Raw genomic sequence first — 21,086 nt, forward strand, 5'->3', positions numbered from 1 at the left:
ACTGTAGCAGATGCAACAATTCCTCTAAAGGCTTATTTTGGATCCATGGGCACCTCCCCACCCAATTTTGGGTCTGAAAAATGTTGGCGATATGGGTGTCGTTTTCATATGAATCGAACCCCCTGAACACGAATATCAAGTTGGATTTACAGTTGGACCCTTCCAAGGGCCCCATTTGGGAGGTACAGTGCCCCAAAATCGAGTTTTTTTTCGCAAAAAACGTTTCATTTTAGTGCTTGGGTATAAAATACACAAAAAAGAAATTATTTTACATGTATCAAAATATGACATAGGTACGTAGAAACTAATTGTTCAAGAATAATGGTTCTTTAAATGGTCAAAAAAAAATTATTCCTCTGGGGAAGCTGTACAAGTCATCATCACTGTCTTCTTGATCAGATCACTGAAACATATCGAACATACTAGATAGGTACAAAATAATAAATCACTTCAACAGCTCTCTCAACAATACTACAGTGATATCCTCTACCTAGCTCAAAAAGTAAATGTTCATTCAGGATGATGAAATAAGTTTTCATTACCAAATAATTTCTGAGAGAATATTTTCAATTTAAAAAAGTTTATCAAATCCCTTGTATGGTACTCGTATTTGGTTAATAAGTACCTAGATATGCTAATTGCTAACTGAAGCTATGTACGATACGGTATTGATATAAAGGCAGTTTATCTTATTGAAATGAAAAAGATAAGCGAAATCCAGTTCTGATTTTTCATTATGGTGCCTGAATTGCGGTTCATGAGGCATTTTTGCGTGTGCGTTGTTCTTGTTGGGTAGGATAGAAAAATGACATTTTATTTGAAGAAAGTGAAACTGTTGATAATAGCTGGATTGTGTTTCTGGAACAATTCACCATCTGTATATTCACAATATCCGCCTGCTCCAAGAAATTCGAACAATATGACGGACATTATTTCCATTTCAACAGAAGCCGGAAAGTATGCGGACAATCCTTTCACTTCAACACAGACCAAAGAGTATGTTTAAGTAAAGTACCTATACAAATTCAATTAGCCTAAGCATTCGTCGTAGGTATAATACAAATAACCTACCTATCGAGTTTCTGAAATTTTTAGCCAGTTTTTTTGTTAAAAAATCTAAATCTTGGACTCGAATTTCAACGAAATTGAACTTTTTGCAAAGAGCATGTTATAAAACACCGAAATTTTTGAGCCCTTGCGGGGGAGGGGGGATTGAAAATCTGAACCTTTTATCACGCTACTCCTTGCTGATACCTACCTACCGCGTCTATCAGTTGTTAATTTTTTTTTTTTTGAGGGCAGCGATAAAATTTTTAATCATTTCGGGCGAACGGAGCCTTACCAATTTAAAACCACAATGCCACGCATCACGCTAGTGTTATTTTGTTTTAGGAGATTTTATTCAACGAATGGAATTTTATCAAACTAGAAATTTGACAGGCGATTAGTAGTTTTCATTTAGAGTCAATTTCTGCAAGTCTAATATTATGCATCAATTTTTTATAGGGGTCGTACGTCCGATATTTTACCGAAAACTGTAGACGAAGCAGAGTCTACAGTAGAGACAGAAAAGCTACCAGAAGACGGATCCCATTTTGAGGAACTCATCAGATGCGGTGAGGTGTTCGTTGACAAGACCAAACATTTACTCCTTTTATTAGAAGAAGAGAATCAAGTGTACTTTTTTTCAAGACCTCGACGAATTGGGAAAACAATAACAGTAGAAATGATGGCAAGTTTTTTTAAAGGGAGACGCGAATTTTTCAACAAAACTTACGTTTATACTCTTGGCAACACGGTTTATCAGAATGGCACTTGGATAGCATATCCGACGATATATTTAGATTTTTCTGAGATAAATACTAAACCCCTTACTGATCATGCAGAAACATCAGACGCATTCAACCACGTATTTGAACAAATAAATAACGTGCTGCTAAGTATCTCCAATGATGAGTATCATTTAAATTTGACAAGCCCTGTTACAATTTCTGAACTAATAAACGAGCTGTATTTAAAATCTGGTTTACCTGTGGTCCTGCTAATTGACGAATACGACTGTTTAATCAATCACGCAATAATGAAGACAAGAAACAAAGTTTACATTGAACAAATATCTGATTTAATGGAAACCTTTTTCAAAAATATTAAAAGCAGTGGCACAAGGATTCTACTTTCTTGGGTCACCGGTGTTCAGAGATACACTTTTGAAGAGCTGGATAGCTCAGCCAAAGATTTGAGCAATGACCAGAGGTTTTCAAAACTCGTTGGATTCACCGCAGAAGAAATCAAACAGTATTTCCCTTCGACTATCGATGACTTCGCAAAGTCCATCAACCAAACACCCGAACATGTCATGGACGAATTACACAAATGGTACGATGGATACAGTTTTAATAATGAAATCACGTCTGCGTCTGAAGAATCCAACATATATAACACGATTTCAGTGTTGAATACTCTGAGGAATAAAAAATTCGGTACATACTGGTGCAATACTGGAGCCACACAATATATCCTTGATAGATGGTTCGTTGAGTGCAGGTTTTCAATGAAGGACATGAAAAATGAAAAAATTGAAATTCGCGAGTTGAAGATCTATAATACGAGATTGCCCATTCCACTCATTCGTCTTGCGATTAATACCGGATACCTGGAAATTGTAAATCGTACGGGTGATCACGTTTTTGTGGACTTCCCAAACAAGGAGCTAGAAATGTATATGAATGAACAGATTGACGATTACATACCTGGAATAGAAGGTGGCCTTCCTTTTCAACAAGAGCTCTTAAATGGCTTATTAATGAACTTGCACGATGTTAATATACAAGCAGCAGTGGATATTTTCAACAAATTAGCTTTTCCGACTTTCAAACATCCCTTAGACAACCCAGCCATGGAATACGAAGTTACTAGAAGACTGTGTCGCGAACTCTTCTTGGCCGGAATTGAATTCAGCCAGAAAAAGTTGATTGACGAGAATGAACCAGATAAAAATAGAAGAGAAAAAGGTGATATCGATATTATTCTCACCAGGAATCTGAATGTCAATTATGTAATCGAAATCAAGGTCGGTAATGATGAAGAAGAAGGTTACAAACAGATTATGGGCTATTTTATTGATCATTTTACACCATTCCAAGCGGCAATCGAATACGAAAATAAGATAAATTTACTAGTGCTAAATTTTGGCAAAGCTAAAAATAATCGGATTCAAAGTTGGGTCCTCATTCCGTGTGAGGGTGACACGATGTTAATCAAACAGTTGAGTGCATCGTTGACAGACTTAGCTGCAAGTGCTAAAGAATATTACCAAAAACTCAAGGGCGAAGTTAAAGGCACCGGAACAAATTGAAAGGGAAAATAGTAAAAAGTAGAAATTAGAAATTTTGTACTGGTAATCGGCAGTTTTTGCAGTTTTTTCTTTAGAAGAACACGGGCAAAAGTTGACAAAAATTTCAAAATGTCTGATAACCCAACTTATCTACACATGACCCACCACCACCTAATCATATTGCAGATACAGAGGTCCTGCCCTTTGTAATTTTTATCTTTGTTTTATATGTAAGTCTTTTTTTTATTTCTGTTTTTTTGTTTTTTCCCCATATTGTTCTCTTAATTATACCTACTGTTTCGTACAATATTATTTGATAAGTATCCAATTTCTTAGATATGATATCGCACCTAGGGGGGCAATAAGGTCACATCTCAAAAAAAATTGATTTTGATGGTTTTGCATTTTTGGGGTTTGTATGACCCCCCTCAACCAAAAATTACACTTTGAGTTGGGTACATTATCTAGATCTTGTAGAAAACGCAAATGGCCTAACTCAAAATCTCAACAACATTGCAAGTTGTTTGGTGTTACAAGGGTACATCTCAAAACACTCCACCTTTTTTGAACAAATTTTGTACATACAAAGTGTTAACAAATAGTTTTGATTGTTTTGAATGTTTCTCAGTTAGAAATAGTCACAAGGAATGCAAACTCAAAAACTAAGCACTCTAGAAATAAACTAACGACATTATGTCGATTGGAAATTTAATTCTCTACAACTTTAGAATCTTGAAATTTTTTTGGACGCTTCCTTTCGCCTCCACATCAACTTTAATGAAAGGTTATAACTCAAAATGTTTTCCAAACATTGAAATATTTCCTCTTTAAGATTTTATTTTTCAAAGTGTTCTTATGCTAAAAGAAGGTAGGATACCAGATCTTTAAAATGAGGTGCTATTCATTCCTCACAATTAATTATAAGTTGATAAAAATAATGAATCAAGTTTTAAAAAAAAAAGAAAATCACTCTCCTGTAAAATTTCACTTTTTTGAGATGCGACCTTATTACTCCCGAGATGCGATATGAGGAGCACAGGGAAAGAACGATGTAACTTGTTTCTTGCGCGTTAGGTTTAAAATGCTCTCAATGTATTCTGATAACTCGTGAATGATATTTCCATGCTCAGAATTGTTCTAATAGACTTGAGGAATATATCTGAAACATACTTTCAAACTGAGAAACATTTCAATCTTTAAAACGCTCTCTTGTAAAGTTTGCAGAATAGTTACCAGTTACATCGTTCTTTCCCTGTGCTCCTCATATAAGCCTCTAAGAGTTAGAGCAGTTTTTCTGACTTACCCCGAATTCGGACTTCCCCTGGTGCACCTTATACATACCTATAACTGAAGTAAAAGGGATCCTGAACAGTTATATTTTGGATTTTTAATTACTTTCAATAGATTTATGGTTTTCAGTAATCGATTAATTACACCTTTTACAGCACGAAAACTTTTATTCACAAAAATATTAAAAATTACAAAAACATTAAATTTTAGGACCAAAACGCGTCTCACTTCATAAAATTTAATGTTTTTGTAATTTTTAATATTTTCGTGAATAAAAGTGTTCGTGCTGTAAAAGGTGTAATGTTATTAATTGATTATAAAGTGTGCGAAAAAGGAGAAAACCACTACTTACATTCAAAAGGTTTTCAGTAAGTTCTGTTTAATGGATAAAAAGTGAGGTGTCCATTTGAGCTTACAATCGAAAATCAATCCAAGGAATTTTGTAGGTATTTGATTTGAATTCAAGTTTTTTACCTTTGAGGGTTAGGGAAGGAAGTTCAATTTTGTTCTTTCTAGAAAAAATAATGCAATGGGTTTTAGACAGTGAGAATGAGAGACCATTTGAATCTGCCCATTCTTGAATTTTATCAAGGGTTTCTTGAATAAAGAGAGAGCTGTGCTATTTGTAAGTCTCTGAAACATAGGGAGATGTTCATATCGTCTGCAAATAATCTTAGTGACATTGGGGGAGGGATAATGTTATGAATGCTATCAATAAGGAGAGGCTGTTAAATTACCGTAATTTATTTGCTGGTAAAATACGGCTGTAAAATACGGTAAAATACGGTATTTTACGGTATTTATGGTATTTTACTAATTTGGATATGATGAGTTATTTTTTTTTAGTTTGACTTCTAAGTTCTGAACTTCTGACCTGCCTCTGAAGTAAATTTTCATCTGTTTTAGGTGTTATTAGAGTTTGTAGGAAATTTTCTATGGACATTTTTTGGAAATTTATGGGAAAAATTCTTGGTAACTTTCAAATCATACATTTCCATGGAAATTTGGAAATTTATGAAGGAAATATAATATGGAAAAAAAGTGTTCAATTTGGCTTTTTGGTAAATTATGGTAAAATATGGTAATAAACTTTTGGTAAAATACCGTAAAATACCACCGTAATTTACCAACATAAATTACCTTACAGCCCTGGTTGTACTCAATACACCCGTACAACAATGACCATGCTACATGTCGATGTGAATTTCGACTCAGTGTTGAGCCAATTGTTGATGTAATTGTCGACCAATGTTAATTGGCATTTATGTCGACAATTGGCTCGACACAGGGTTGAAATTTACATCAACATGTGGGATCAAAATGTGACGGATGTGGATTGATTGACATTGGCATCAAAATTTACGTGGACCTCCAGCTACGCAAAATTGTTAAATTTTAGGTTTTTTTCCAAAAATCATTTTCTCTTGCACACTAAGGTGGCCATTGCTCATGCTGAAAGCGAAAGCAGCATTGACACTGCGGCCACCTCTGAGAAGTACAGACAGAAAGTCCATATTCAGTATAGTTGAACATTAAACTCTTTATAATGAAAGGTGCAATAGGTTATCTAAGAGTACTAAACTAATACATTTTCATGTCGATGTTAATGTTGATGTGAAATTCGACATCGACAAATACATCCACAATATCAACTTAATTCTTCAAATTTGAGAAATCTTTGAGAATTTGGTTGTGGATGATCGACTTTCATATCGACATAACATCGACAACTTCAAACTATGGAAAAGTGAATAATTTTAACAAGGCCATTAATTTTTTTTCTCCCTTCAAACAAAGATCATATTTTTAAATTTTTACTGAACTTTTAAACACTGAAACAGAAATTTTAATTATGAAAAATTGGTCGACATACTCGTAGTTGTGGATGTAAATTTCGAGCATCGAATTTTACATCAACATGTCGACATCGTATGTCGAGGTATAGTAATAATGAGAAAATTTCGAAAATTTTCACTACCCCCCAGGCTTCTTTACAGTCAGAAGATTCCTATTGAATAACTTAATGGTCACTTTTCCATCATTTAGCCCAGTCAATATGCAATTTGACCCAAACATAATTACAAACAAAGGTTTTTTTGGTGAATATTGTCTAGGGTGGTGTGCTGAATAACATACTAAAAGTCCCCGCCCCTACCCCACGAGCTAACTCCCCCCACAAAGGATCAAAGCCCCCCAAAATCAGTTTTTCATCAAGAACTCCTGAAATATTGAATTTTGAGTAAAATGAGCTCAGTGATCATTTCATCTCCTCCCCAATACCTATCAAATGAGCTATCGACCAACTCCCTACCCTCAAGGGGGGGGTGGCGCTACGACCCCTTAAAGTAATGTGATTTCAGTAATTTTACATTTTATGATTTGGGACTTGTAACCTGTTCTAATTGATAAAATGAAGTCAAACGTGGGGAGTGGGATTGTTTTGGGAGCTAGAGTTGACCTCTGGAGTGGGGAGGGTCAAAGTTGGAAATTACAGAAAGGTCATTTTTTTGGAGGGGCATAACATGACCCCAAATGGATGAAAAGGGTCCAAAATCACACCATCGGACAGACGGACAGTACTCTATCTGTGATCAACATATCCAAATTTCAGCTTTCTAGGTCATCCCCACCCTATTTACAGCGGAATTGAGCTAAAAATCCCCTTATTTTGCCCATATTTTCGGTTTTTTCCATCTTAAAAGGAGTACGGATGACCTAGGAAGCTAAAATTTGGATATGTTGATCACAGATAGGTCATCTGTCCAATGGTATGATTTTGGGCCCTTTTCATCCATTTGGGGTCATTTTATGCCCCTCCAAAAAATGACCTTTCTATAATTTTCAACTTTGACCCTCCCCACTCCAGAGGTCAACTCTAGCTCCCAAAAGAATCCCATTCCCCACGTTTGACTTCATTTCATCAATTAGAACAGGTTACAAGTCCCAAATCATAAAATGAAAAATAATTGAGGAGCTCATTGCAAAAGTAGCCCTTGTCACATGAACTTTTAGACACGTTTTACTCGATTGCATCTATTGCCAACAGCGGAGATCATGTTGTAATGATGAAATGACCGTCAAGTTAGTCTACCCTGAGTAGCCCTGAGTGGAATTGCTTTGTAGAGTTTACATTCATGATACTGGGTACGTTCAAGGGAGAGCTTTGGAGATTGTATAGGTTCATGTGACAAGGGCTACTTTTGCAATGAGCTCCTCAATTGAAATCACATCACTTGAGGGGTCGTAGCGCCACCCCCTTTGAGGCTAGGGAGTTGGTCGATAGCTCATTTGATAGGTATTGGGGAGGAGATGAAATGATCACTGAGCTCATTTTACTCAAAATTTAATATTTCAGGGGTTCTTGATGAAAAACTGATTTTGGGGGGCTTTGATCCACTGTGAGGGGGTTAGCTCGTGGGGTAGGGGCGGGGACATTTAGTATGTTATTCAGCACACCACCCTAGACAATATTCACCAAAAAAACCTTTGTTTGCAATTATGTTTGGGTTTGTCTATTTTTTTCTGCTATTTGCCTGGGCTACATTACGTTGAAAAAAAAACGGTAGTCGATGTAAATGTTGACGTCAACAATTGTTGTACAGGCAGAGCATTGAAGAACGCCATTTTGAATTTCATATACCTACTTGTGATAAGGTATTATTTATTCTAACTTGAAATTTACGATCAGAAAGAAAATTTGCAATGAAGAGAGCAAGATGTCCTCGAATTGATTTTTTCAAGAATTTTGTACCTCCATGCTCTATCATAAGCCTTCTCTAAGTCAAAGAAAATTGAAATAACACTTTCCTTATTTTTAAAGGCAGTAGAAACCTTTGACTATGTATGTACTTATGTCTGTACTTATGTAAGTATGTACGTACGTACGTACGTATGTATTTTCAAATTAAACATTTTTTGGGACCCCAAAAGTGAGAGTTATCCTTACGTTCAACTTGATCGATATTTATTTTTGAAATACCTATATGCGAATTTCAATAAACTACACGAATTTATTCATCTAATAATGTACCTATACAGTCTGCTGATCGAATAGATATGCTGTAAGGAAGTAAAAGAAAAGCAAGTCTAATCATCATAGTTATCATTATGTTGAAATATGAAAACATTCTTTGCAGTCAGACTCTTAATTGTTGAATCAGTATCTATCTACATCCGAGTAGGTACCTATCGTTATTAAAATTTATGCCGATTACAGGATGATGAAATAAGTAAGTTTTCATTACTTACCAAATAATTTCTGAGAGAATATTTTCAATTTAAAAAAGTTTATCAAATCCCTTGTATGGTATTTGGTTAATGAGTACCTATAGATATGCTAACTGAAGCTATGTACGATACGGTATTGATATAAAGGCAGTTTATCTTATTGAAATGAAAGAGATAAGCGAAATCTAGTTCTGATTTTTCATTATGGTGCCTGAATTGCGGTTCATGAGGCATTTTTGCATGTGCGTTGTTCTTGTTAGGTATGACATTTTATTCGAAGAAAGTAAAACTGTTGATAATAGCCAGATTGTGTTTCTGGAATAATTCACCATTTGTATATTCACAATATCCGCCTGCTCCAAGAAATTCGAACAATTTGACAGGCATGATTTCTATTTCAACAGGAGCCGGAAAGTATGGGGACAATGCTTTCACTTCAACACAGACCGAAGAGTATGTATAAGTAAAGTACCTATACAAATTCAATTATTAGCCTAAGCATTCGTCATAGGTATAACACAAATAACCTACCTATCGAGTTTCTGAAATTTTTAGCCAGTTTTTTTGTTAAAAAAATCTAAATCTCGGACTCGGATTTCAATGAATTTGAACTTTTTGCAAATAGCATGTTATAAAACACCGAAATCTTTGTGCCCATGTGGGGGGGGAGGATTGAAAATCTGAACCTTTTATCACGCTACTCCTTGCTGATACCTACCTACCGCGTCTATCAGTTGGCAGCGATAAAATTTTTAATCATTTCGGGCGAACGGAGCCTTACCGATTTAAAACCACAATGCCACGCATAACGCAAGTGTTATTTTGTTTTAGGAGATTTTATTCAATGAAGGGAATTTTATCAAACTAGAAATTTGACAGGCGATTAGTAGTTTTCATTTAGAGGAAATTTCTGCAAGTCCAAGTAATATTATGCATCAATTTTTTTATAGGGGTCGTACGTCCGATATTTTACCGAAAACTGTAAACGAAGCAGAGTCAGTAGAAACAGAAAAGCTACCAGGAGACGGATCCCATTTTGAGCAACTCATCAGCAGCGGTGAGGTGTTTGTTGACAAGACCAAACATTTACTCCTTTTGTTAGAAGAAGAGCATCAAATGTACTTTTTTTCAAGACCTCGACGAATTGGGAAAACGATAACAGTAGAAATGTTGGAAAGTTTTTTTAAAGGGAGAAGCAAATTTTTCAATAATACTTACATTTATAATTTTGGCAACACGGTTTATCAGAATGGGACTTGGATAGCATATCCGACGATATATTTAGATTTTTCTGGGATAGAAACAAAATACGTTACTGATCATACAGAACCATCAGACGCATTCAACCATGTATCTAAGCAAATAAGTAACAAGCTGCTAAGTATCTCCAATGATGAGTATCATTTAAATTTGACAAGACCTGTTACAATTTCTGACCTGATAGAGGAGCTGTATTTAAAATCTGGTTTACCTGTGGTTGTGCTAATCGACGAATACGACTGTTTAATCAATCACGCAATAATGAAGACAAGAAACAAAGTTTACATTCAACAAATATCTGATTTAATGGAAACCTTTTTCAAAAATATTAAAAGCAGTAGCACAAGCATTCTACTTTCTTGGATCACCGGTGTTCATAGATATGCTTTTGAAGGGCTGGATAGCTCAGCCAATAACTTTCAAGATTTGAGCAATGACAAGAGGTTTTCAACGCTTGTTGGATTCACAGCTGAAGAAATTGAAAAGTATTTTCCTTTGACTATCCGTGACTTTGCAAAGTCTATCAACCAAACACCTGAACATGTCATGGATGAATTACACAGATGGTATGATGGATATAATTTTAATAATGAAATCACGTCTGCGTCTGAAGAATCCAACATATATAACACGATTTCAGTGTTAAATTCTCTGAGGAATAAAAAATTCGGTACATACTGGTGCAATACTGGAGGAGCCCCACAAGATATCCTTGATAGATGGTTCATTGAGTGCAGGTTTTCAATAAAGGACATGAAAAATGAGAAAATTGAAATTTGTAAGTTGAACTATAATCCGAGATCGCCAGTTCCACTCATTCCTTTCATGATTAATACCGGATACCTGAAAATTGTAAATCATAAGGGTGATCACGTTTTTGTGGACTTCCCAAACAAGGAGGTAGAAATTTATATGGATGAACAGATTGACGATTACATACCTGGAATAGAAAATGGCCTTCCTTATCAACAAGAGCTTTTAAATGGCTTATTAATGAACTTGCACGATGTTAATATACAAGCAGCAGTGGATATTTTTAACAAATTAGCTTTTCCGACTTTCAAACATCCCTTAGACAACCCAGCCATGGAATACGAAGTTACTAGAAGACTGTGTCGCGAACTCTTCTGGGCCGGAATTGAATTCAGCCAGAAAAAGTTGATTGATGAGAATGAACCAGATAAAAATAGAAGAGAAAAAAAGGATATCGATATTATTCTCACCAGGAATCTGAATGTCAATTATGCAATCGAAATCAAAGTTGGTAATTATGAAGAAAAAGGATACCATCAACAGATTATGAGCTATTTTCTTGAGCATTTTACACCATTCCAAGCGGCAATCGAATACGAAAATAAGATAAATTTACTAACGCTAACTTTTGGTAAAAGTAAAAATAATCGGATTCAAAGTTGGGTCCTGATTCCATGTGAAGGTGAGATGATGTTAATGAAACAGTTGAGTGCATCATCGACAGACTTGGCTGTAAGTGCTAAAGAATATTACCAAAAACTCAAGGGCGAAGCTAAAGACACAGGAAAAAATTGAAAGGGAAAATGTTAAAAAATGAAAATCATAAATTTTGTACTGGTAATCGGCAGTTTTTGCAGTTTTTTTTTTAGAAGAACACGTGCAGTATTTTACTCACTTTTGGAAAAAACAATTTTCAATTTCATCTTTTCTTATCAATAAATGCTTTTTTAAATGCTTTTACAGTACTTTCAAGAGTTTTCAACATTTCTACATGCATTTTCGATGAATTTTACTGAATTTTCATTACTTACCTTTTTGTAATTTTCTGAGATTTTTACACTTTGGAGTGTTCTTATATAATCTTTTAAAGTATGTTTTCAAAACTCTTTCGTACATTTTCAGTGCTGTTTCATCCTTTGTTTGGTAACTTTCACTGGATTTTTCATTACCACTGCTTTTCAATATTTTTTTTTGTTTACACTATTTTAACTTGTTTTCAACATTTTTTCATACACTTTCAGATAACATTGTTTCATTTTCTTTAGTTTTTGCCTACTTTTAATGATTTCAAGGCTTTATTGAGTATTTTTGTTAAATTATTTTAATTCAAACAATTTTGAAATGTAAATCAGGTGAATTATTTACCAAAAAAAAATGCATAACGTTTTTGTGATCTTCTTAGATTTTAATACTTGGAGGTTTTTTTCATGATTTTAGCATGTTTTCAACTTTTTTTTATGTGTTTTTGATAAATATCACTAAATTTTAAATTAGTTTTTGGTAATTTTTCAAAATTTTAACTTGTTTTTCGAGTGTTTTTTCTTTACTCCAACACATTTTCAAGACTTTTTCATGCACTTTTAGAAAACTTGTTTGCTCGAATGTTCTTACATTATTGTTACATTTTTAAAAATTGGGGTTTCATGAATGTCTGTTGATTGTCACTGCATTTTCATTTTTGTTAGTTTTTACCATAGTGGAAAAATTTGAAATCCTGAAACCCAATCAATTTTGTTTCAGTTCTAGGATTGTTTTGGGTTCGAAATTATATCAGTTCAGGGATTTTTTGGGTTTTGGGATCAAGAATCAAGAAAAATAAAGATTTTGGTCTCCAGATAGGTTTTGGGATTGAATATATTTGAATCAAGAGAAATTTTCAAATTTTAGGTAAAAGGTTTTTATGACTCGATGTGTTTACTTACCAGCCTCCTTTGTAAATGTAACACTGTAGTTACCTTTCTCAATTTTGAAAATCAATCTTTACCCTTTGTGTTCTCTTTAAACTTAGGTATTAATGGTTTAGTTCAAGGTGTTCCGGCTTTCATAAGTCATTTGTGATTTTGGTGTGCTCCAGAGAGGTTCTCTCTGTATTGTTGTGCTTTCAGTATCGTGTTGTTCTCTTGGTTGTATGCTGTCAGTATTGCATTGTGCTTTTGGTATTGTGCTATGGTTTCAGTTGTAAATAAGAGTAACAAAGTAAGGTAAGCTGCAAATGCTATTACAGTCTAATTTCAATGCAACTTTGTTTTCTAATACCGGTTTGATAATTATCTCTAGTGTTTTTATTTATTATCAATCATCATACTTATCACCCCATGTGGGGTCAGGGGTGTTGCTTTGAGAATGAAGTCAGTCCACTGGCTCTAGCTCCTTCTACTCTGCCTTTGTTTTTAATATCTAGAATGTAGAAATGTGTATACCTTACCAGACATACTAAGTGGAAATACTCATCTAATGCACTATTTTGCAGTGAATTTTTTGGTTTTGTGATCATGGATTTGTGTTGTGCAAAGTTTGCAGTTCAACTTATTTTGTAGCCATCTACTTGTATAATTCTGTGGTATGTATTTTTACTATCACCATTGATGCATGGAATTATCTTTTATTGTTAAGTCAAGCTTTGGTGTTGTGACCTTGTGACCATGGATTTGAATTGTGAAACATGAGTATAGTACATATATGGGGCACTTGAGCACACGCCTAAGCCCCAAGTGTTTTTTCCTACACTCTATATCCTTGATCGCAAAAGCATTCTGGTTCATATACCACTACTGCTGTAGGTACATAGTCAGGTACCCTATTCCAAAAATTCAATTTTCTTTGTGTGTTGTAGTGTTTATTTTGATTTTCAAGTAAAATACATTGATAATACTTGCTACTTGGTATGAATTATTGACCTCATTCCATTTTTTCAATTTCATATTTGTGACGCGGCGTACGAAAAGGTGACCCCAAGCAAAAAAATTGATTTTTGGTTTATTTATTTATTTACTATTTTTATGTAAAATTAGCCGTACAATCCGATAAAACCATCACCAGTTCGCTGTCTTGACGTTTAACCTGTGAAAAATGGCTCTGAAGTAAGGTAGCTCCAACAAAAAAAATCGGCAAAAAAAATGTTTTTTTGTTTTTTTTTTCAATAGGGTAAACTGCCCAGTGGTTGACAGTTGTGTAATTGCTTCGTTCAGTTTGATGTTTTGGCACAGGGCTTCAAACCCGTACCCGTACCCGAATACCCGAATGAAAATCCAACAATTTCTGTACCCGAACCCGTACCCGTACCCGTACCTGAAAAATGAAATGAGGAATACCCGAACCTGTACCCGTACCCGATAGAGACTATTTTGAACCCAAATACCCGATAGATCGGGTACAGTTCGGGTATTTCACCTAAAATACCCGAACCCGTACCTGTACCCGAACGTTTCAAATTTTCATACCTGTACCCGATACCCGTACCCGATTCTCTGAGAAATAAATCTGTACCCGTACCCGAAAACGTTCGGGTTTGAAGCCCTGTTTTGGCAACATTGATACTCACATGAGGTAATTTATACCTTGCTTGTACTTCACCATGAATTTCAAACCTTTTGCTCATTTCAATGTGGCGTCATAAGAGTTATAAATTTTCATAAAAAATTTGTGAAGTTTCAGCATCATATTTTGATGTGCATGTATTTTACAATAAATTTCATAAATCAAAAAGTTTATTCTTTTTCTGAAAACTAATGAGATATCCTGAAAGGTATTGAAATGTAGATGACGTTGGTCATCTAGATCTACTTCATTCTTGCTTTTTTATCAGAAATAAGTCGGTTGTCAATCACTGGATATCAAAATGCATAATTTTCCAGTGGTTGACATACTGTAAAAAAAAGTGTGAATTTTGTAATCATAATTCTTTAAAATTTCATGTACAGGTAAAAAATGACATTATCAAAGCCAAATAAAAGGAAGAGGTTTGAAGCAAGTAGAATTAATTACAAAAATCACATTGTTTAGGTACACTATGTCAACCACTGGACAATTATGCATTTTGATTTCCAGTGATTGACAAAATGGTTTATTTCTGATAAAAAAGCAAAAATTATGCACATTGAGATGATCAACGTCATCTACAGTAGTTTTTGAAGTAGGTAGGTAACATGGTACATGTTTTCCTGCATATTTCAGTATGTCTCACCCGCACAACAATTGTAGACGTCAACATTTACATCGACTACGTTTTTTTCCAACATATGATGGAAAAGTGATCAATTAATTATTTAGTAGGAATCTTCTGTCCATACAAAAGCCAGGTAAATGAAAATTTTCAAAATTTTCTCATTATTTCTGATTCCTCGACATGCCATCTCGACATGTAGATGTAAGATTCGATGCTCAAAATTTACATCTACAACTATGTCGACCAATTTTTCAGAATTAAAATTTCTGTTTTAGTGTTTAAAATTTTAGTACCTAAACATTCAAAAATATGATCTTGTTCAATGTGGAAAACAAATTTTTTAGAGAATTGATGAAATTATTCACTTTTCCGCAGTTTGGAGATGTAGATGATATGATGTTGATATTGTGGATGTATTTGTTGATGTCGAATTTCACATCAACATTAACATCGACATGTCGACATGAAAACGGATTAGTTTAGTACTCGCAGATAAAGTATTGCACCATCTTTGATATAAGGGATTTCTGTTGAACTTCTTGATTATACAGACTTTTCGTCTGTACTTCTTCGGAAGTGGACTTTGCATCGATGCTGTTTTCAGCACTAGCAATAGCCACATCAGAGGAAATAATTTTTGGGGGAAAAAATTAAAAATTTTTAAACTCAAATTCTATAACTTAACGAAGCAGGAGGTCGACATAAATTTCGATGTGAATGTCGATCCATCATCCACATCCGTCACTTTTGGATGCCCCATGTCGATGTGAATTTCGACCCTATGTGGAGCTGATTGTCGATACGAATGTAGATCAACATCAGTCGACAATTACATCGACAATTAGCTCGACACAGGGTCGAAATTCACATCGAAATTAGCATGGTCATTGTTGTACGGGCACTGGGCAAAAAAGTTGATATTTTCAAAAAAAAATTTGAGGGTCACAGTATTGTCCTTTTTCGATGAAATATAAGTCAAAATGACGGCAAGGAGTGGGGACATATCTTATACCAACTTATTTTCAAAAAAAAAAAACATATGCATAGGAGAAAAAAATTTTTCAAGTGAAAAAGTGTCCTGAGATGTCAACCACTGGCGATTTACCCTATACGTTGAAATATTGCAGATGAAAATACTTTTTGAAAAATGGAAAAAACGTTTCAAAAACTTTTGAACGTGTTTTTCTCAAAACCTACGTTTTTTCTCGGGGTAACCTTTTCATACGCCGCGTCACATTTGACATGCTCATCATGAGGTAATTCATTATGTTTGAGAAAAGGTACAGAATCTGGTGCATTATACTTGAAATGGTAGTCTAAACCTTGAAAACAAAATTTTTAAATCAGTACATTTGCGTCAAAACAAGCATTTTATTTCACTATCAAAATTGGGTATGCCATGTGGAATTTTAACACAAAAATACAGTGTTGTTATAGAAGTAAGTATAGTCAAAATACAGCACATCAACTAAGTAACCACACCACCCAGATATATCCTAGGTTGAGATAAGAGGTCTTGGTTCCTCAGTATTATCAGGAATTGTTAGCAGGGTTTCTCCTTTGTATACCATGGTGGCATTTTTTCTAGAGAATCAAAAATCTCCTGCAGCTGGGAACATCCTGCTTAAATACTCCAGAGGAGTGTATTTAAAATTATCTGTATGCACACACAGATACCAGAAAAATGTGTATTCTCTAGTTTTGTTATCTTAAATTCCATACCATCAGGTAATTGGTTAAAATGAACATTAGGTAGGTCAGAAATTAAGAAGCTATTCTTGTTGTTCATGAAAGGTTCAAGCTGAAAATCAATTTTTAGAAATTCTTGCAAAGTTTGGAGTGTGTTTATTGTTCAATTTCACTTGTGTGATACTTCCAAGTAGATAATTCTTTCATTTCTGGAAATCCCATCTTGTTTCTCATTTCTTTCATTCAAGTCTGCCCTTACTGAGGTAATTGTTGAGTTTGGTGTTTGGTTCATCTTCAGCCAGGGTACCAATGCCCACTTTTGTTTGAACATTTGAGTCGACCCTTTTTTTTGCTATATTGTGAAGTATTTTTTACCTCATTGTGTTGTTGTTGCATCCTGAAGTTTTCTTTTTATTTCATTATAAACTAAGTATGATGTGGATGTGTCTTGAAAATAGGTGATCATTTTTTTTGACCTTGTGTTTTTGTTGGGAAATGATTCACAATGAGCATCCAGTGTTTAAAGGGTAAGTTATGAATGCCAGTCTAAGTGTTCATATAAGAGATTTATTAGTTTTGGTTACTGATGCCAATTTAACTGTACTTACCATAGTAGTGTTAGGTTCTTAAAGCAAAGCCGACAGTCAGTGTTATTGATTTACAACAGCCTAAATGTAACACCGCAGGGGTTGTAAAATATTTTCTATTGTTCAATTGAAAAAATAAATTTTAATTTTTTGAAAATTAAACAATGGTGGAAATGTGTTTACAACCCCTGCAGTTTTACATTTATACAAGTTTGGTACCTATACAACAAAAGCAGGTAGCTATACCCTTGAAGAATCAAATCCCACCAGTCATTTGTGATTTTGCAGTGCTTCAGAGAGGTTCTATTGGCGTAGCACTATACTTTCAAACTTTGGTATTGTGCTGTGCATTCAATGTTGCATAGTGCTTTCAGGCTTTGGTTTTTGCCTAGTGCTTTTGTAATCATAATCACGTGGTGCTTTCGAGCTTTTGAACTTTTGGTACCTATCAGGTTGTGCTATTTTTCAAAATCACGTTGTGCTTTTTATCAAAGTTGTGCTTTTTTCAAAATCACATTGTGCTTTTTTTTGATGTTGTGCTTTCAAAATGAAAATCGTGTTCTGCATTTGAAATCCAAATCACATTTTTTCAAAATCTCATGTTTTTTTTTTTTTTGAAACTGTGTTGTGCCTTTTTTTTGAAATTATGTGCTGTTTTTCAATATTGTGCTTTTTTTCAAAATTGTGTTGTGCTTTTTTTTCAAAATGGTGTTGTGTGTGCTTTTTTAAAAAATTGTGTTGTGCTTTTATTTTAAAATTGCATTGTGCTTCTTTTTCAAAATCTAGTTGTGCAGTTTTTTCAGAATGGTGTTGTGCTTATTTTTTTCAAAATCACATTGTGCTTTTTTTCGAAGTTGTGCTTCTTTTTCAGAATTGTGTTGCGAGGTTTTTTCAGAATTGTGTTTGTTTTTTTTTTCCAAAATTGGGTGCTTTTTTCCAAAAATTGTGCTGTGCTTTCCTATAAACAAAATAGGCTATGCACACTGTTATAGCTGCGCTATGCCCAGCTGTCTAGTTTTTTTGTTAATGTCACATTGAAGTGTTTGTTGCTGTCTCCTTGTAATGTAGACTCATTTTTCACATATTGTAGTATTTGTTTTTTATTGAGTGTTTTTATAGTGAAGTGATTTACAATGAGCATGACGTTTGAAAAGGGTAAGTTGACAGGTGTTTTATAAATTTCATTTTTGTGCATGAATTAAATAATTAGGTAGTCGTTTTATAAATTTTATTTTTATCCATGAATTAAATGATTAGTTACTAACTACTTAAGATTTGGTGATTAATAAATAGTCAACTGAAGTAAGTATGTCTCTTTTAATGGTATAATTTGGTTTGGTTTAAAGTTTCTTAAACAAGTATGGAAATAATTATAGTCAACACATTTTATATAGGCTATGTTTTACATACTGTGCATGGCAGGTTGGTGTTGTCACACAGTGTGACAACCAATGAGGTGCGATGTTGTACAATGTGAACAGATTTGATGCGTGCGCAGATATTCTAATCAACTTATGGAGGAGTTGTAAACATACCTACAACTTTTTTTTTCAAAATAAATTTTTTAAATATTTTGGCAATTTTTTTCCAAATAATTTCCTAGTCGTTTTTCTTAATTAAAATTTTTAGGTATTATTTTTCAAAAGTTAACTGGTACATTTTATATTTTGGGCATTTTTTGTTCATATTTGATGCTAAACTGGGCTACACTACTTTTTGCAGTAAACTCTCTCTTTATTGATTTTTTGGCTTAAGTTTTCATTTTTTTCTTTCTAATTCAACTTTAATAATACGTAGGTACTTTTTCTAGTTTGAGTAGTTTGAGTGATTATTTGTTTTTATATTGATTGATAATTATTTGTAACCCAAAATTTTACTTACCTATTCCTTGTTGTTTTCTTCCTCTCTTCTTTTTCTTGTATTTCCTACTTTTTTAAAATAGGTAATTTTCAGTTTTGAAATTTATAAAATGTTGAGGTCTTGCAGTACTTACCTACCTGAAATTACAATGGGTTTGAAAATTTTGTTGCCGAGGTGTCTAGCTGTGATGGCACCTTAATATACCTACTCCTTGGTGTATGAGATGACAACAGGTGAATTTTGGGGCTTTTTATTTGCAAGATGGTTTGATTTGCTGACGAGATGCTGTACTGAGGATGTCGGTACCCATGCCTGCCTCAGTGGTCAGCATTTCAAACAGTAAATCTACCAGGCACACTTGCAAGATGAGAATCAGTATTAAAGGTTCTCTACACAGGTCATTTTTGTTCAAATGGCTTGCCATTTATTTCGAGATGACCTCGTGATAGTTTGATTAGCTGACTAGATGCTGCCCTCTGAGGATGTCGGTACCCAATGCCTGCCTTAGTAGTCAGCATTTCGAACAGCAAATCTGCTGGCAAAAGTCGTAGGAGCCTGCGCGATGTGCTTTTGTAACCTTCTGCTTAGCAATGGGCGGAGTGAGACAAGAGTCTAGGTCAAAAGCCGGACTCTCTGTCTCTTGTTAACTCAGGTGAAAAGTGATTCTTGACGAGGGTGCAGTTTGTTACAACTTACATTCGTCTAGAATCATTATTTTTCTGAGTTTGTATATGACGAAAATGCCTTCAAGGGTATTGAATATGCAACTCGAAATCACCTGGTGCCTTTTCATCCGGGAGGCTTCGATCAGCTGATCAAGTATCTTTGAGACCTCAGCCAGCCACACCTTATTTTCCCCTCCACGGGCTCCCTACTACACCCCAATCGTAAAATATGATTTTAAAAAAACAAAAATGCTTTCGGAAGTAGGTATTGAATATGCAACTCAAAATACACCAGGCTCCTTTGGTTTATCCGGGGGGCCTTGATCAGCTAATCGAAAGTTTCATGGAGGCTCATGGCTTCTTTATCTCAGAGGTCATTCGCGCGCCATTAGCCAGCTGGATCAGCTGATTCGCAAGATTCTCCGCCCAAAGCTGGCTCTAAGCTAAAATCTTCATGTAGATGGCCTTTAGCGCGGGATTAGCGAGCTCGATCAGCTGATTTCGCGAGCTAATCTGGCTCATTAATACGATAGTAAAGTTTGTCAATTCGATAATCGATTTCGCCAATTCGATGATACATTCTGCCAATTTGAAAATCGATTTCACCAATCAGCTGTTTTCAAGGACATTAATTTAATAATCGATTCCGTAAAAATCGGTTGTGCCAGTCAGCTGTTTTCAAAATCAATTTTGCCGATCAGCTGTTTTCAAGGACATTGATTTAATAATCGATTTCGTAAAGATCGATTTTGCTGGTCAGCTGTTTTTCAAAATCGATTTTACCATTCCAAAATTTCGTCAGTCAGCTGTTCTTCAAAATCGATTTTGTGAAAATCGATTTCTCCGATCAGCTGTTTTCAAGGACATTAATTTAATAATCGATTTCGTAAAGATCGATTTCGCTAGTCAGCTGTTTTTCAAAATCGATTTCGGTCAGCTGTTTTTAAAATCGATTTTGCCAATCAGCTGTTTTTCAAAATCGATTTTGCGAAAATCGATTTCGTCACTCAGCTGTTCTTAAAAATCGATTTCAACATTTAAAAATCGATTTCTTCAGTCAGCTGTTTTTCAAAATCGATTTTGCCAATCAGCTGTTTTTCAAAATCGATTTTGTGAAAATCGATTTCATCAGTCAGCTGTTCTTCAAAATCGATTTTGTGAAAATCGATTTCGTCAGTCAGCTGTTTTTCAAAATCGATTTTGTGAAAATCGATTTCGTCAGTCAGCTGTTTTTCAAAATCGATTTTGTGAAAATC

At 34.5% G+C, this 21,086-nt stretch overlaps 2 protein-coding genes and 1 long non-coding RNA gene across 3 annotated transcripts; 2 read left to right on the top strand and 1 right to left on the bottom strand.

Moving 5' to 3' along the window:
• Nucleotides 1-779: 779 nt before the first annotated feature.
• On the bottom strand, nucleotides 780-1,513 carry LOC135839839 (uncharacterized). Its single transcript, XR_010557650.1, has 2 exons — nucleotides 1,072-1,513; nucleotides 780-977 (listed from the first exon to the last, which is right to left on the bottom strand). It is a non-coding gene; the product is annotated as an uncharacterized LOC135839839 (long non-coding RNA).
• Nucleotides 806-3,662, top strand: LOC135839831 (uncharacterized). The gene is made up of 2 exons (XM_065356051.1): nucleotides 806-996; nucleotides 1,507-3,662. The coding sequence occupies exons 1-2, from the start codon at nucleotides 806-808 to the stop codon at nucleotides 3,353-3,355; spliced, it is 2,040 nt and encodes a 679-aa protein (XP_065212123.1). The 3' UTR covers nucleotides 3,356-3,662.
• A 5,347-nt stretch (nucleotides 3,663-9,009) lies between these two features.
• Nucleotides 9,010-13,140, top strand: LOC135839843 (uncharacterized). The gene is made up of 2 exons (XM_065356072.1): nucleotides 9,010-9,304; nucleotides 9,802-13,140. The coding sequence occupies exons 1-2, from the start codon at nucleotides 9,114-9,116 to the stop codon at nucleotides 11,657-11,659; spliced, it is 2,049 nt and encodes a 682-aa protein (XP_065212144.1). The 5' UTR covers nucleotides 9,010-9,113; the 3' UTR covers nucleotides 11,660-13,140.
• The last annotated feature ends 7,946 nt before the right edge of the window (nucleotides 13,141-21,086 follow it).

This window comes from Planococcus citri, chromosome 1, assembly GCF_950023065.1.
Source record: "Planococcus citri chromosome 1, ihPlaCitr1.1, whole genome shotgun sequence".
NCBI lineage: Eukaryota > Metazoa > Arthropoda > Insecta > Hemiptera > Pseudococcidae > Planococcus > Planococcus citri.